This window comes from Callionymus lyra, chromosome 19 (assembly GCF_982586985.1).
Source record: "Callionymus lyra chromosome 19, fCalLyr1.hap1.1, whole genome shotgun sequence".
NCBI lineage: Eukaryota > Metazoa > Chordata > Actinopteri > Syngnathiformes > Callionymidae > Callionymus > Callionymus lyra.
The window spans coordinates 13,054,735-13,070,201 of record NC_141836.1 but is presented as its reverse complement, the minus strand read 5'-3'; the positions used below and the strand labels follow the sequence as shown (position 1 = coordinate 13,070,201).

Sequence of the window (15,467 nt, the reverse complement as noted above, 5' to 3'; positions counted from 1 at the left end):
ATTTCTAACAGAATTCTCGAATTTTCATGTCCATCCACCTTAGTGCAGCGAACACTTTCTAAATAAATAAATAGCCCCATCTTGTGGCCAAATTCTATAGCTACGTATCCATACATTAACACATTTTTCTAAAAATGTGTTGCCCAGACTTTTTTTTACCAACGTTAAGGTGATTTTCTTCCCTAGTTTTTAAGTAAATTTAATTAAAGTTAATTATGTTAAAATGTCTGATTAGACCAATAATCACAAGCCAGTACGAGGAGGTATGATCACAAGGAAAAACCAACAAGACAAACATTACTAGTGGGTCTCAGAAGCTGTTTATTTATATTAATTATTTGTATGTATCCACAGCAGCAGTTCTAATGAACCCAGCTTTAATATGCAGCATCAACGTATCAAGGGAAAAAAAAAAAAAAGAGGCCGGACACGACCACACGAACTTAGAGAATAATAAAAAAACAGAGCAAAGATTTGTGTCGTCGAACAGCAGCAGGTTAACATCGGTATCATCATGCGGTCATGCACTTGTCTTTACACACTGAAGCCATTCACAGGTTTGAATATCTAAAAGAAAACGCGCTAAATAAAGTTTGGAACACAACGAAAAAAACAAAACCCTGCAACCTTTGCATTCGAGTCCTTAAGAAAAGAAGTGGGCGCTGCCCTGTAATGGGCCGTTTATGCTACGATCGTAATTAAAAAGTTACTTCATTAGCAACGAATGACAAAACCTCGACGAGCACAAAATGAAAAAAGGAGTTGAAAACACGTCACACGCGGCCAATCGCACTCACAGTTATGTAGTCGGGTCAAGTTTGGACTCGAGTTTGACTCGAGTTCTCTGGGTCCATAAAAGGTGCTCAACTCTGCCGCCTAGTGGAGGATCCTTGACCCGGCAGCGGCTCAGTTCGCAACTCTCTACACACCGAGCCGATCAAACGTGTCCATGAGTCCGATCCGAGCCAGTAAAACCTCCAGGTATTTTTTTTTTCTTTAGTGTTGGTTCCACAGACTCTCCTCCGAACCCTTCTGGTTCCGGGCTAGTCCACCTCCTCCATGTTGCTATAGGACGACTCGGCGCACTCTCCGGAGTGAGACAACAGGCCGGGAAGCGCCTCTGGGGTCAGGGTCGGGGGTCCCTCGGAGTCCAGGTCGCTCCCGAACAGTGACTGGCTAGAGGCCTGTAAAATAGAGCAGCGTGGACGGTGAGTGACGGAGCCGCCATCAGATCCTTCGACGATGGCGACAAACATGAAGAAATACAGAATTCAAGAACATCTACAGGAAATGGTTTATTTAAAAAAAAAAAAATAGAGCAGTTTTATCAGATACATTATTGCTTTGAATTAAATACTTTAAAAACTAGTACAGTCAAGCGCACTTGGACACATTATATACATTATTAAAGCATTAAAACTTTGGCTAAACAATTCCACATACAAGAAAAAAAATACATTGTTGCAAAGTAAAGAAGAAACGACACATACGAGGCTAAGATGCGACCGGAGGAGAAAAACACTTAAAGAAACTATAATTTACGATCCAGAGGTAGATCCACCTGAGAATATATTCCTTTCGTATGGCTTCGATACATTCAGAGTAAAACGCTGACACAGATGAATCGTAATCGTTTTAAAGAATATCTAAGGATTCATATGATTTGATTGAAGAAACAATGTCCGTCGTTTGCGAGTGTCGACTGACAAGGAAGCGGAGCATCAACTTATAACTTAAAATTTACATGCTCTTACAAGTGTGTGCGTTTGTGTCGTCACTTTTAAGAACCTTTGAGCAAGACACCCGTGATTGTGCATAGAGGACTTGGTAGTAACAGTAGCTTTAGCTCTTGATTATTGCGTGAAGGATCTTCGACGTGTCCTCAATCAGGTCCACTTGTAAAAGAGCGGGTAGAAGAAGTTGACGGTCACGGCCAGCGCGGCCACGACCGTGCACAGAACAAAGTATCGCACGCAGTCGTCGTCGTGGTAACGGGACGCCCTCTCCCTCCGCCGGAGGGGATTTTGCGCTTCTGAGGCTTGGCGCCTTCGCAGCCGAGAGTGGAACAGTCGCTGGGGGCCGGCTCGAGGCCCCTCCTCTTCCTCCTCCAGTTCCCGCCATATCAGAGAGGCCTGCGATTGGCGGAAACCGGTGTAAGCTTCTGGAGAAAAGGTGTGGACTAACAAACACTGTCAAGTCGTTCTCAAAATCCTAGTTTAAAAAAAATTGTTGCAGGAGAAGATGCTCCTTTTTACGAGGGATACAGACCCGTGGTTGGTTTACACAATAATTAAAAAAAAAAGACACAATACAAAAACAATTGTGAATAACTCTTGTGTGTAGTGCATCAAGCCTCAGTGATGTCATAGAGGTTAAGCTGCAGTAAAAACCAAAAGAATAGTTTGAAGAAAACGGTTTTTGAGCAAAGACGTCGAACTCAAGCACACAATGGGGCGTGAAGGTAAAATATATATTTATCCTAATCTCTGTAACAGGAAGAAAGGCCTGATTGTTATATATATTTTTTTTATTCTTGGCTCAAAATATCTTAATTTTATCAAAGCACCAGGCAAAGTCCTCCCATGACGTGAGCGTTCATCTACCTTGAAGGGCCACATAAATAACTTGGGGGGCCACAGCCTCAAGTTTGATAAATGTACATCAGAGGAAGAATAAATTCTGGTTCATGTGGTTTTGTTCTGTTCATTTTAAAAGGACGACAAACATACAAAGAACATGCGAGTTTGTGTCACAACTGCCACTTATGAAGAGTTTTGAAGGACATTTATAAATACTATCCCAAGGCCAAATTATTCACCTACACGCAAACGATTACAGTAAAATAAAGAAACCCTGATGCTTACAGAGAACCTTCCATACTGTAAGAATTCTTAACCCTTGTGTTGTCTCAGGGTCAAGGTCAATGACCTCTCTTCCATGAATACATGTGCAGTGTTGAGGTTGTTCATCTTGACCAAGAGACAACACAACGAGATTTACAGTTGAATCTACTGAACCATGTGTTGTACAAATATGTTCAATTATGAGAAAATGAAGCCAAAAATTGGTCGACACCATCATGTTGTGTAAAGATACTTTCTGCATGAAGAACCTAAGAAGTTATCCCCTCACCTGGCTGGCGGTCGCCCCCAGAGACGTCGGTGACTCGGCGCCGCCGGGCCTGAGTAAGCGCGGCGGTCGTTCCACGGGCGAGTTTCGTCTTCGGTAAAAGAGCACGTACGCGTAGCGCGTCACGACCTGGCTCTCCTCCACCATCGTGACGGTGCTGTCGTCGAACAGGCGCCAACCTGGAGGACGGAGGGAGGAGCTGATGTTCAGGGAGTCTCAAAATGTCAGTAAACCAGCAGCGAAAGAAACTCACCGACGTCACTTCTCTGGCTGTTTTTGTCACTCGGCAGGCGAGCGTACGCCGTGTAGTGACCGCCGATCATGCCGCCGTAATGGTTGATGACGGCGTACAAGTCGTAGATCGGCGGCTGCTGCATGTCCTCCTTCTGTCCGATGCAAAACTTGTTCAGGTCCAGATTCCTTCAGGACGAGATCATCACGGTTCAAAACATAAATTATACTTGATTGAATTATACAAGGCAGTAGAATCTTTACCTGACTGGGAAGTCCACCATGTCGTTAATCTTGTCTCTCCAGATGAAGCTCCTGAAGGAGAAACGCTTGAGTTGGATGATCAGGACATTAGGAAGACGCCAGAGGAGCAGCTGCTTTGAGGCCTCGCGGTGCTGCTGACACTTCGGACAGTACCTGGAAAGAGTTCACACGTACATTTAGAAAGATATCTATTTTTTAAGGACTTTAAAGTTCTCGCAGACTATTACCAAGCCTCTTCTGGTGCCAGGACCTCAGGCCTGGTGAACAAGTTCAGACACTGCTCCAGAGTGAAGTGTCCCGCCCTCGCCGTCTCGCTCACGGACCCCGGGTCCTCTTCGTACTCCAGCTCCTTCGAGCTCACCAGCACGTACTCCTTTAAACGCTCGTTGTTTTTCCAAACCAGCTCAAGAGTGGCGTCGTCAGGGAGGTCGGCGAGAATGTCCTCTGTGAAAAACAATCAATTATTTGAATACATCATATTTTAATAGAAATATCACATCCTTTTTAAATACTTTTGTTAAAAACAAATGACCAGAAGAAAGTCTCACCTCTCTCGTCGAGCCTCTGCTCTTTGTTGTTGGTGTCAATCAGAGCGATGTAGAACTGACTGGCATGACCTGCTGCACCGTTTGAATGTTGATACCCCGGAATCGCAGCTAGTAAGTCAAAATTCAAGACATGAGTCGGAATGAAACGGAGATCAGGTTCTCTTCATAATGAATAAATATACGTGGCTCACCTTCTGGCCGAACCGTTTTCTCACAAGACGTCTCTTTTTCCGCATGATGGTCCAGAGATGAGCTGGAGGTTGAAGACGCAAGCTCTGAGAAACCAGAGTCTGTAGTCCGCGTGGAGGACAGGCGAGTATGGGAAGGGGAAAGGGGGTGAGCGTCCCCGGCGTGAAGGATTCCGGGCTCGGGAAGTTCCTCTTGACTCTCCATTTCGACGTCCCCTCTTCCTCCCGCCGCTGCATCCCCGCAGACTGACGTCTCAAACGGACTGGCTGGTATCTGGGGCCCGTCCCCGCAGGACTGTGCCGTGTCTGGAGACGTCCTTCCTGACTGGAGCGGCGGCTGGAACACGTTGATAGAGAATCTGCGTAAAAAAACATCATGAATATACATTTTTAAATAACAGCACCTGAACACACCAGAGGTGACCATTTATTTCCATGTGAATAAAAGATTATTATAACAGTTAAAATGGTTGTTGACAACCAGGAAACAGGTTTAGGCATCAGGCAAAGGTCATCGCAGAGGCTCAGATAAAGTCATACCTGGAGTAATCTTCCAGCAGCTGGGTGAGTCGGGTGTAGGAAAGGCGAGACTGTGGCACGCTGATCAAGAACGGCAGACCCACATTCTCTGTATTAGGTCGACACAGATTCTTGTGATTGGGCCAGTGGCCCTTCTGGCAAATCCTGTCAAGAAGAAAAGAGGAAAACAGTGAGACAAAAAATAGGGATAATAATGCTCAGTCGACCACATTGATGTCAGGATGGAAAGACACCGGGTCATTGCCTGATTAAACACAAATTATTGTGGGGGGTCATTTTCTGAACCCCTGCCCAAGCATTAAACAAAATCTACAAAGTAGTGACCATTTAATATTTTTTACTGTTGATTTGACACAATTTATTTGAACTTGCGAACTCAACTCATGTTGCTTATGAGGTGCCAACCTTCTCAACAACCATTGCAGAAACCGAGCCAACCAATTACAATTGTCGATCAATTTTGTTGTAGCAAACTATCGGCTAGTGTGTAGGTGCGGTAAATAGTGCCTTCCACCAAGTTCTGTGGTTGTGACTGCAGCTTGCTACGATGCATTCGAACATGCAGTACCTCGTTAAATAATAAACATCAAGACCACAAATAATAAAATGAAATCAAACTCCAGATCTTGAAAACTTAATAGTCTCCTCCTGTACACATCCTGACTTCACGTCAATCGTGAATGACTCACTGGTTGCAGTATCCCACTCTGTAGCATCGGGTGCATCGCCGCAGCTTGTCGTCTTCAGACAGAGACGGCTTCAGGCACGAGGCACACTTGGAGATGGGAATATTGGGAACTTGAAGCTTCTGTGAAGAGAAAAGACAAAACAAACTTTAAACAAACGTTCTTTTCCAAAGTGCTAAATTATTAGCTTATTAAGCAATTATCTGTACAACCTGCTGCACTCGTAGCACCAAGACGCGCTCCTTTGCGAGGTCCTTGGAAAGAACCTCGAAACACAACAACATGTCGGATGCAGAGACCGTGTCCAGGGACTGCGAGGGCAGGAACATGCGCTGGAATCGGTTCTTGCCAACCTTAAAAATGAAAGGTCGTCAGTTTCTATCTAGAGAATATTGTGATATGAGAAAAGGTGATATAGCTGACCTCTGCAAGTCTGAGGTTTTCCGGTTTGACCCTCACACTCCTGGAGATGGATTCAAGCACTTCAGCAGTACAGGAGTTCTCCTTGCTCACGCTCACGAAAAACTATTAGTGACAAAAAAAGAGAAAAGACCAACATGTCAGTCGTGTCAAAGCATCATTTTGAATTCTCAATTCTTACCTTGATGGGTTTCTTATGCGGCTCTTTTGCAAAGTAGAACACAGAAAGCACCCTTTGCTTCTGAGGGAGAGGTACGGGCAGGTAGAGGAAGGGGTCAAAGGTGATGGAAACCTAGAATGAATAAACGAAGAAAAGATAAATCACGGCTCAACGCTTCTACAGATGTCTGATCAAAGAAAATTTCACCTTTGAGCAGGTCGGACACACGAGTTTAGACTTGAATTGGCCTTGAAAGAGGTCGACAATAAAGGAGTCATTTCTCATCTTGTGTCTCTGCCAAGCCTCTTCCGCCACCACCTGCACACACGGAAACTAATGAGTGAACTGATGGAAAGAAAGTCTAAATCAACCACAAAAGTATAAACAAAACCCACTGACCTCATCAAGACGACCATCGGAGTCAACCGTCTCCGTGTACGGCTTGTTCTGAATACGATTCAGGTCCTCGTGCAGCCCGTCCAGCAAGAAAGCCATGAACTCCTGAGCGTCATGCTGAGCGTAGCCTGTGAACTGACTGGCCTTGCTCGCCACAATCGCCTACAGGCACAAAATGATCAACAATTATGTTCCGTTTCCGACGGCGAAACATTAGTCAATGAAATGCATTCGTACTTTGAGCTTAGAAGGCTGGAAAGCATGATGCGTTCCCTTCCATAGAGCACGCAGCAACACGGCGAAGCCAATCGCTAACCTTCCTCCAGTCCCGAGTGGATTATTGCAGTTGATCTCAGACTCAAATCCGCGATCTACAAGAGGACAGCAATGACAAACAATGCAAAAAATAAACAAATGGGGATTTGACTTGAAAACATACATCAATACATTAGGAAAATAACGTGATTTCTATTGGTATAAAAGTCACTAGTTACCGTGGAAATAATCCCGCAGTTCTCTGGTGTTGGACAACGATTGGATGACACTGTTCATGAAGCAAGTGTTGCCCAGGTTGACCAATCCGGTGAATCCAGGCAGGCAGACCTTCTTCTCTTCCTCTTCATCGTAGCGCTCACTGATTGGTGGAGGCGCATGAGTCATGGGGGGAACCATGCAGGTTGGCTTTGACTGATGTAGAAGAGACAACGTTATACAAGAACTTCACGATTAACTGCGTTTTTTTTAATCAAACAAACGAGATAAACTTACAGTGGACTCAGATTTGGTGATTGCGAGGTGCTCTGACACGGAGCGTGGGGCTACCGTCTCCAGACCGCCGTCGTCCACTCTGGGTGAAGTCTTACTGGTCTTTGGTTTCTCCTCGCCAACCCTGGGAGGTTCTTCTTTGGCAGGCAGGCTGTGTTGGCTGCTGCCTGGCTGGCTCTTGTCCATGCATGCAGGACTGGAAGGTACAGCAACTTTTGCACCCCCCACTGCACCTTAACCAAATGACCACGAGAATTGTGGTTAGAAAAGCAAAGTTGGTCTGGTCAGTCGGCCCACAGGACAAAGCAGATTCATCAAGAGTGTGTTAGAACATCTATACAACATAATATCGCGATGTGATTTGAAAGCCCCCAGAAAACAATAAAGTGATGGAACTCCTGTGTTGTTATCAGTATCATCTTGCCCTTTAAAGTATATATTTTATTGAATTTTGTTTTGTTTCTTTAAGCGCTTTGTGACCTTGGTCTGGAAAAGCGCTGTATAAATACAAATAACTTACTTACTTATATATGGATACAATACGGTGTTATTTCTATCATAGATCTTTAATGTTTGGCATTACAATAAAAAATGTGCAAAATTCAACAATTCTTTTTTATTTATAATTCATGTGAAAATATTCACAATGTTTTTAACTTTTGTGTTGCAATCAAACTTTCAGCTGCTAACTGGCAGCAGTCATTACGTTCTCTGCAGCTAAAGGAACAATAAAATCCTGCGTGACCGAGGACGAGAGGATACAGTACAAATCCAGCAGCTTTAACGGTTTGGACATAATGTAGTTTTAAATCAATCAAGAGTCATGTGGTCTGTAAATTCTGCAACACCAGACTCAAGTACTCAGATCAAAAAACCATATATCCTTGTTACTACAGTATCACAATACATACTATAGTTGTCTCTGTATCATGAAACGTATCATTTTACCAGATTAACATTTTAACTTTTCATTTTTACTTGGTAGGATCTGGTAAGATTGTATGTAATGGAAGCTCGGCAGCAGACCTTGTGTGGCGGGAGCCTCCAGTCCCCCCCACCGCTGACTCAGTCTCTTCCTGAGGGTGATGTCCAGTCGGCACGGGGTGAAGGAATAGCTGCACTGCTCTGGCTGGATAAGGTTCCTGGAACAAAAAGAAGTTTTTTTTTTAAGTTTTCGGGGACCCCCAAGACATTTTCATGGAACCCTCTAGTGTTTATATAGAGAGAATGCAATAGAAAGACATCAATAAAGTTTCCGGTTACATGATGGTTAGAAGCCCCGATTATATTGCATACCCTTGGCATATTGGCGTCTAATTTCGTTTACATCTTCTTGCTCAGCTGTGTTTCGAACACTTCCCACCATGGTTTTACGCGATAATAAAGTCAAAAAGACAGCTCAGGAGGAACTGATGTTTAAGATGGATTGATTGAGTTGTAGATTGTAACATCTTCTCAATGACTGGTCCATTCATCTACTTTGATTTGTCTGGATCGCAGTAGCAAAAACTCTAAAGATGTCTTGAAATTCTCACCTGAGTTTCACCTGCCATTTGAACAACGTGTTGGATGAACAGCCCGAGTGAAGCCGTAGAAAGTTGGAATCACTGAAAGGAAAAGTCACGACATTGAACTCTAGACGATAAAGCCATGATAAAGAGGACAAGAGGGGATTTATGAGGTACCTTGTCTGGAAGATAAGTGTGAAGTCCTGTTCCCTGAAGATGACACTGGTCGTGTCCCTGCAGATGCCCTTGATGTAGACGTTTACAACCATCAGGTCGTTGCCCTTCTCGTACGACTCATTTTTGACAAACTGCAAGTTGACCATAGGTTCTCGGACTGCACACGCATTCATAACAAGGAAATAATGTTTAAGGCAAGTTAAAAAAAACATTTAATTTATAAGCATTGTAAACGGCTACAACTCACCTTCCGGAGGATTCGGCTCCAGATGAGGCTCCTCTTTCGACTGGTCCTGCTTTTCCTCTCCGTCACGGCTCACCAGACTTGTAGCTTGCATAGGAGACGGTTGCGGTTTGGCAGCGATATGTACAGTTGGCAACAGTTCCTGCTCTTTTGATTTGCACTCCTGGGAGAAGATGGTCTCCTCCTCCAACTCTGGGTCAACGGTCGATTTGTCCGGCACAGAGTCGGTCTCTACGAGTCTCTCCGGACCAGAAGGCTCGACTTGGTGGCTCACGTCTACTTGTTTCAGAATCGTTTTAGTGCATATAGCTTCCGCTGCGTTGCCGTTACTTCTATGCGTGTGCTCTGTAGACTTGTCCTCTGTGTCTTGACACTTTATTTTGCATTCTTCTTCCTTCATGACAAAACAAGTAGAGTTAGAACTTGCTCAACATCTCATGATGTAAACTGATCAATCATATTAAAACAGGACAACATCTCACCTGAGGTTTGTTGATATGTTTCGAGACTCTGCGGTTACGCCCGGGCTCGTCCGCTCTTTTCGCTTTGTTGTCTCGATCCTTAGGTTGGGTCTGTGAGCTTTGAGTGGCAGGGAACTGATCTGGAGTTTCACTGTTGGCCGTTGAGGACTTGAAAGTGCGTGCGTTGTTTTCCTCGGGTCCAGCAGACGCCTTGGAGTTTTTAGGCTGTTGTGCTAAGATGCACTTGGCACTTGTTTCCTGAGACTTGTCGCATTTAGCAACGGTGACAGACTTGCTGGGTGCGGTTGTGCGTTCCACACCTCTCGCCTCTACAGAGTCCATAGTGGTCTTGTCACTTGCCGGTTTGTTTTTTGCGTTCCGCTTGGCGCCGCGGTCCATTTTACTGCTGGTGCGTCTGGTGTCGCTCTGCACGGAGGAAACTTGAGGCTGCGAGGAGGAGAGTTTGAGATTTCCCGAAGACTCTGGCATCGGCTCCGTCTCATTTTTGGTGTCAGCCGATAGCAACTCCTTCTCTTTCTTGGTGGACTGAAGAGAAGAATTATGTAACTTAGATATGCAGTGAGGAATAGAGTGGGAAGAAGGACACAGATGATACGAAAAATGTAATACATTTTGTAATCTCACAAAAGCAGAGATTATATTAAAAGTAACTGTCAAAATAAAGAACTGAATTATAAAGTAATAATGATCTGTTATTACATTACAATTGTTGGTTTTACTAATATTTGCTTCATTATAATAAGCGGGCTGGCGTGAAGCCACAAGAAAGTCTCTAGAGCAGGATTGTAAAACCGTGAGTGCAGTAATGATTATTCAATCATCAGCGAGAGCCAAATGCAATGTCGTTTTGCAACATTGAGAACCGATCCAGACAAATCAAACTAGATTTATAATCCAATCACAGATTAGTGTGTCACATATAACCTTCCTTGTGGTTTATTTTATTATGCGTTTGACAAATTCTTTAGCCATGGTTGTTAAAAAGGGGAAATAAAAACACTTAAATTATGATGTACATTCAAACTATATTGGATCAGGTTATTGGCAAAATATATTTAGTACAATTTCTGATTCGTAGCTACAAAAAAATTTACATTTTACATCTTTTAGAAACAGTCACCTTTAATATAATCTCTGCTTTTGTATTAAATGTCTTGGGTTCAAGGCATCATGAAAATAATAATGGGACGATAATACATTTAAGGCTTTTAAAGAAGACAAGGTTTATCAAGTACTACACATGGTGAACTTCAGGAATTCGGCTTGAGTGTATAAAGCAAACACTAAATGATTTACCTTGAGTGATGGCCAGTTATGAAAGGGTATCTTTTTGTTCATGACCAGCAGCAAGACGCCACCCTTCTCTTTGTACTGGACTCGACTAAATGAAGCCTCAATTTCTTCCTGAAGTCGACAGCTCCACTCGCGTCCATCTAAAAAAGCAAAACAAAGAGTTTTCGCTGTCATACAAGATTAAGTAAAACAGATAACAGTTCTGCATAAGTGTGTATATATATATTCACGTTTATGCTACATGTTTAAACAGTAGCCATAGGCTCGTATGGCAAAATGGTTAAGGTAAGGTAAGGTAAAACTTTATTGATGAAATTGTTTTTTTCCCAATAGCCAGCAATTGTTCATAAACAATAAAAAATAATAAATAAAAAATAAAATAAGAAGAAGACCATAAAGAGAAAGAACAAGATGACTCAATCTAAGTCTAAGGATAAAGACAAAGAACATATGAATGAGTCCCTGAGTCTATTTGTTTTGCACCTGGGTAGGAGCATTTGTGCACTGATTCTGCTGTTAAAGATGAAATATGGAAACTAAAAAAACCTTAAACAAACAAAATTCCCTTGAATGATTTTTTTAAAATCCAGACTCAAATCAAGCCAAACTAGCTTAGTTTACCTGGAAAGCACACATGACAGTGTGTATCGGTGAAGGTGGTGGCAACATCCTCAACACCGTTCACTCCATCCCCACAGCGTAGACGTACAATCACATCGTTGGCATTCTGCTTCCAGTCCAAAAATGCATCTAAAAAACAGATACAAGGACATGGGAAGAAATGAGAACACAATGCATCGGAAAATACAAAACAGGGTATTTTATTTGGAGATTTTTCTAGAAAGAATGGAACAGAAATAAGATAATTCAACAAAGCTTTAATGACATTAATTAGAAAAAAAATCTAGAGTTTTGACATCTAGGAGTAAGAGATGCGTTTCTTTTGTTTATTGACCAGAGTGACAAGGATCCTCGTCTAGACAGGTGACAATAAGGTGTAAAGATAACAATTAATGTGAGTCCATGTTTACTCTTTGTAGTTGTATAAAGTGAGTACAGTAGATATACAACAAGAAGTCAATAGATATTTACAGTCAACATTTAAGCCATTTGTAATTATGTGCTCCATAAACAGCTAAACTGAAACTACAGTCGTCCTCTACCACCTGCTAGTAAATTGAAGGTTTTCAAAGCACGTTATTCTACTGCTGACTAAACACATGCTCCTCTGCTTTAAACGACAAAAGCTTAATATCAGTTACTCAGTCTTTAAGTAATTAAGTAATTAAAACCGTGACCAGGTGACTCATAATTCATTATGATACATATTTATGGGAGGAGAAATTCGAAATAGGGATGGTAATATTAAAAATGAATCACACTTGTATAAAGTCTAAAGATAACATTGTTTACCTTTCTTAACTTCCGGAACAACTTCATGAGTGGCAGAAGTTGCCGCCCTCTTGGCATCTCTACTTTCCTGGTTGGCCCGGTCCTTCTGCTTCTTCTTACTCCCGCTCGAGGGAAGCTCGCCTCCTCTTTGCTGGTGCTGAGCCCCTCCACCACGCCGACCGACCGCCCCACTACTACCACCACCACCACTGGCCATTTTCAGAAACTTGTTGCTGACAGGCCGCCCGTCCCCTGAATCGCTGCCGCTGCTGGGGTCTGGATATGAGGTGTGCCTCTTCCTGCCTGGCCCGGCTATCTTGGCGATGATACTTGTCTGTACTTTCCCAGAACAGAATAGGGAAGGGGCGTTGGGAAGGGGAACCTGAATAAGGAAAAATACATAATTAATACGGACGATACTTGATAAGCAATGATGACACACAGCAGAACATAATCAAATTCAATTTATATTTTAATAAATGTGTACTCTTGCTTTCTGTCTTCCAGGATAACTGCACAATATCCAGTTACACTATATTTTCTATGATATCTATATCTATATTTTGATTAAACTAACAGTTACATTATGCATAAGTGTGTTTTTCTTACGTCTTGGCCTTCTAAAGTTTTGAACTATTTTTAACTGTGTATTGATTTTGATTGATTAAGCGCTTTGTGACCCTGGTCTAGAAGAGGCTTTACAAATACGACTACTTACTTAGCTTAATTTGTAAAGCTGGGTTAGATGAAAAACATGAAAAGAACAGGCAGGTTCGTCTCCGCTGCAGCTTGCGCTTACTATCCATGGATAACCAACAACTACAAAGTCTATGCAACTATACAAATATGTTTTTTTCAAGTACAGGTAACTATAATAATTTTCATATAAAACAAAAGGCAAAAACTGTCATCAGCCAAGGAAATAGAAACATAATCCTATATGACAAACTAAATAAAATCAATCTTTTTATAAATACATGTAGAAGAGTACACCTTATCCCTGAACACATGCAATAGTTAAAGAACCTAAAGGGGAGACGTATTATTATTTAGTTATATTTGCACTTTGTCATTACCTTGCACTTTTTCCTTTGTATTTGCCCTGTGTTCTTATGAAACTATCGTCTTCTGTGAACTGGAAACGCAATTTCCCGACGGAGATCTCCTTAATAAAGTCTATTGATAAATAAAATTGAAATACTATATACAAGTAGGATTATGAAGATGACGAATAGTGTTCTTCTCTCCAAATTGTTAGTTTTAAATTATTCGTTTGTTTTTGCATTTAGTTATATTGGACGTATTCACTTTAAATATGATTTATCGTTTGAGGAACGAGTTCTTCGACCTACTATAATAGTTCCGTATTTTGTTGGGAGCAGAAAAACAAACACGTAAATAAATGCCAAATGTAAACACCGGTTTCATTTAGTTTATTTCAGCCGTTATCCCTCATACTTTTAAATAAAACGCACTTTCAATTTCCCTCGTATACCAGAAGCTAATGTCATTAGTAGCATTTAAGCTAACGCTAATACGCTACTTCTTTTCCCCCAAACAACATTGAATGACATCTCACGGCATTCCTCGTTTATTCTAGTTAATAATACCCAGTTAAAAATGGAGTTAACGAGGGTGACTTACTAGGATTCAATCGCACGATAACCGGGTTTAGTCTCCTCGCAACACAATGGTTCTCAGGATCCTCCCGTCGCCGGCTGCTCGGCTCCTTCACGACCGAAGGCCGCAAAACACTAGCGTTTCCAGAATATTCCCTCCTTTTTTTTTTTAACCGGGACCCATTTTCGTGGTTCGGTTACAAATCGCGTCAAGCGGCTGAAATGCAGCAGAGCAGACGGAACCGGGTTCAGTCTGGTCGTGTCATCGGGCCGGAGACGCTGAACGGCGGTCTGTTGAGAACATCAACACGCTCACCGTGACCTGAAGTGAGACCAGCACTTCCTGGACGAGGCGCTCACGTCACATGCTCGTGAACGCGCCGTCTGCTCTCGCGAGATCTCAGGCGTTTAGAAAAGACATTAAAGCAGCTTTTATTTTACTTTCTTTCAATTATAATTTGCTTAAATCCTCACCAGTGAAACCAGTAAAAAATATTTATTTTCTGAGGATCCGGAGCTTTATGGTTCATCTGCACAACATTATCTGTCAAATGACTTCAAAAATAAATATTCTGTTTATTTCTGACATTTAAAAAAAACGCCTTTATAGTTATATAGTAGGAACTAGTCTGTTTTTTTTTAAAGTACATGTAAAAAAGAACCATGTTCTTTAATGTGCCTCATTAAAGTCGTATTTATGTTTATCATCAAATTACATACTAAAAATATTAACGCTTCTTTTTTTTTCAGTCAAATGTCATCAGGAAATGAATTTGAAGTTTCTGGATCATGGGGTACATTAAGGACTCGTGAAAGTAGCACCATTCCTGGATACCAAAAATAGCAAAGAGACATCGTACACCAGAGCAATCCTGTCAGTACAGCATTAACACAAGTACAGTATTCACACGAGCATGCGCACTGGCGCCCTCAGGCATGCGCACTGGCCTCTCTCTATCTATCTATTCTTATCCTATCCTATCTATCTATCTATCTATCTATCTATCTATCTATCTATCTATCTATCTATCTATCTATCTATCTATCTATCTATCTATCTATCTATCTATCTATCTATCTATCTATCTATCTATCTATCTATCTATCTATCTATCTATCTATCTATCAGTGAGCAGAGGAGCAGATGGAGCACGAATGCTTCTCCCAAGATGCAACACTAATTGACTCAGGGACTCATTAATTCCTCGTGCTATTAAAAAAATGAACAGTTTGAACCACACATTCAAATCAACAACTAACTGAAGAAAAACAAGCCATTTTTTTGGCGTATTTTCCCACAATGATTTACTTGATTTTCATTTAAAAGTAAATATAAAAATACACTTCAAACATATTTTTTTCAATCCTTTATTCACAAAACTTTCGATTTAATTCTTTGGATTGAGTCATTTCTTTGGTAAAAAT

General features: G+C 41.9%; 1 protein-coding gene across 4 annotated transcripts; it reads right to left on the bottom strand.

Moving 5' to 3' along the window:
- Window positions 1-301: 301 nt before the first annotated feature.
- On the bottom strand, window positions 302-14,365 carry usp19 (ubiquitin specific peptidase 19). 4 transcript variants are annotated; one of them, XM_087780973.1, is made up of 26 exons: window positions 14,068-14,365; window positions 12,445-12,805; window positions 11,653-11,781; window positions 11,035-11,171; window positions 9,739-10,263; window positions 9,260-9,650; window positions 9,013-9,169; window positions 8,863-8,934; window positions 8,354-8,469; window positions 7,331-7,560; window positions 7,057-7,249; window positions 6,800-6,933; window positions 6,566-6,724; window positions 6,374-6,484; window positions 6,188-6,298; window positions 6,010-6,111; window positions 5,799-5,939; window positions 5,590-5,708; window positions 4,901-5,044; window positions 4,364-4,719; window positions 4,173-4,280; window positions 3,852-4,068; window positions 3,625-3,777; window positions 3,383-3,549; window positions 3,133-3,308; window positions 302-1,184 (listed from the first exon to the last, which is right to left on the bottom strand). In XM_087780973.1, exons 2-26 carry the CDS (start codon window positions 12,638-12,640, stop codon window positions 1,044-1,046), a joined length of 4,485 nt encoding a protein of 1,494 aa, XP_087637099.1. In that variant the 5' UTR covers window positions 12,641-12,805; window positions 14,068-14,365; the 3' UTR covers window positions 302-1,043. The 4 variants fall into 4 exon arrangements, with proteins under 4 accessions (XP_087637099.1, XP_087637100.1, XP_087637097.1 ...); XM_087780974.1 differs by having other exon boundaries at window positions 7,331-7,554; XM_087780971.1 differs by lacking the exon at window positions 302-1,184 and adding an exon at window positions 1,200-2,132.
- Between the last annotated feature and the right edge of the window lie 1,102 nt (window positions 14,366-15,467).

Coding starts and splice junctions, on each gene's coding strand:
- usp19 (XM_087780971.1), bottom strand. CDS start 12,640: ATGGCCAGTGGTGGTGGTGGTAGTAGTGGGGCGGTCGGTCGGCGTGGT. Junction 7,561..8,353: donor GGAGGCTCCCGCCACACAAG/GTCTGCTGCCGA, acceptor CATTTGGTTAAG/GTGCAGTGGGGGGTGCAAAA. Junction 6,299..6,373: donor TGTGTCCGACCTGCTCAAAG/GTGAAATTTTCT, acceptor TATTCATTCTAG/GTTTCCATCACCTTTGACCC.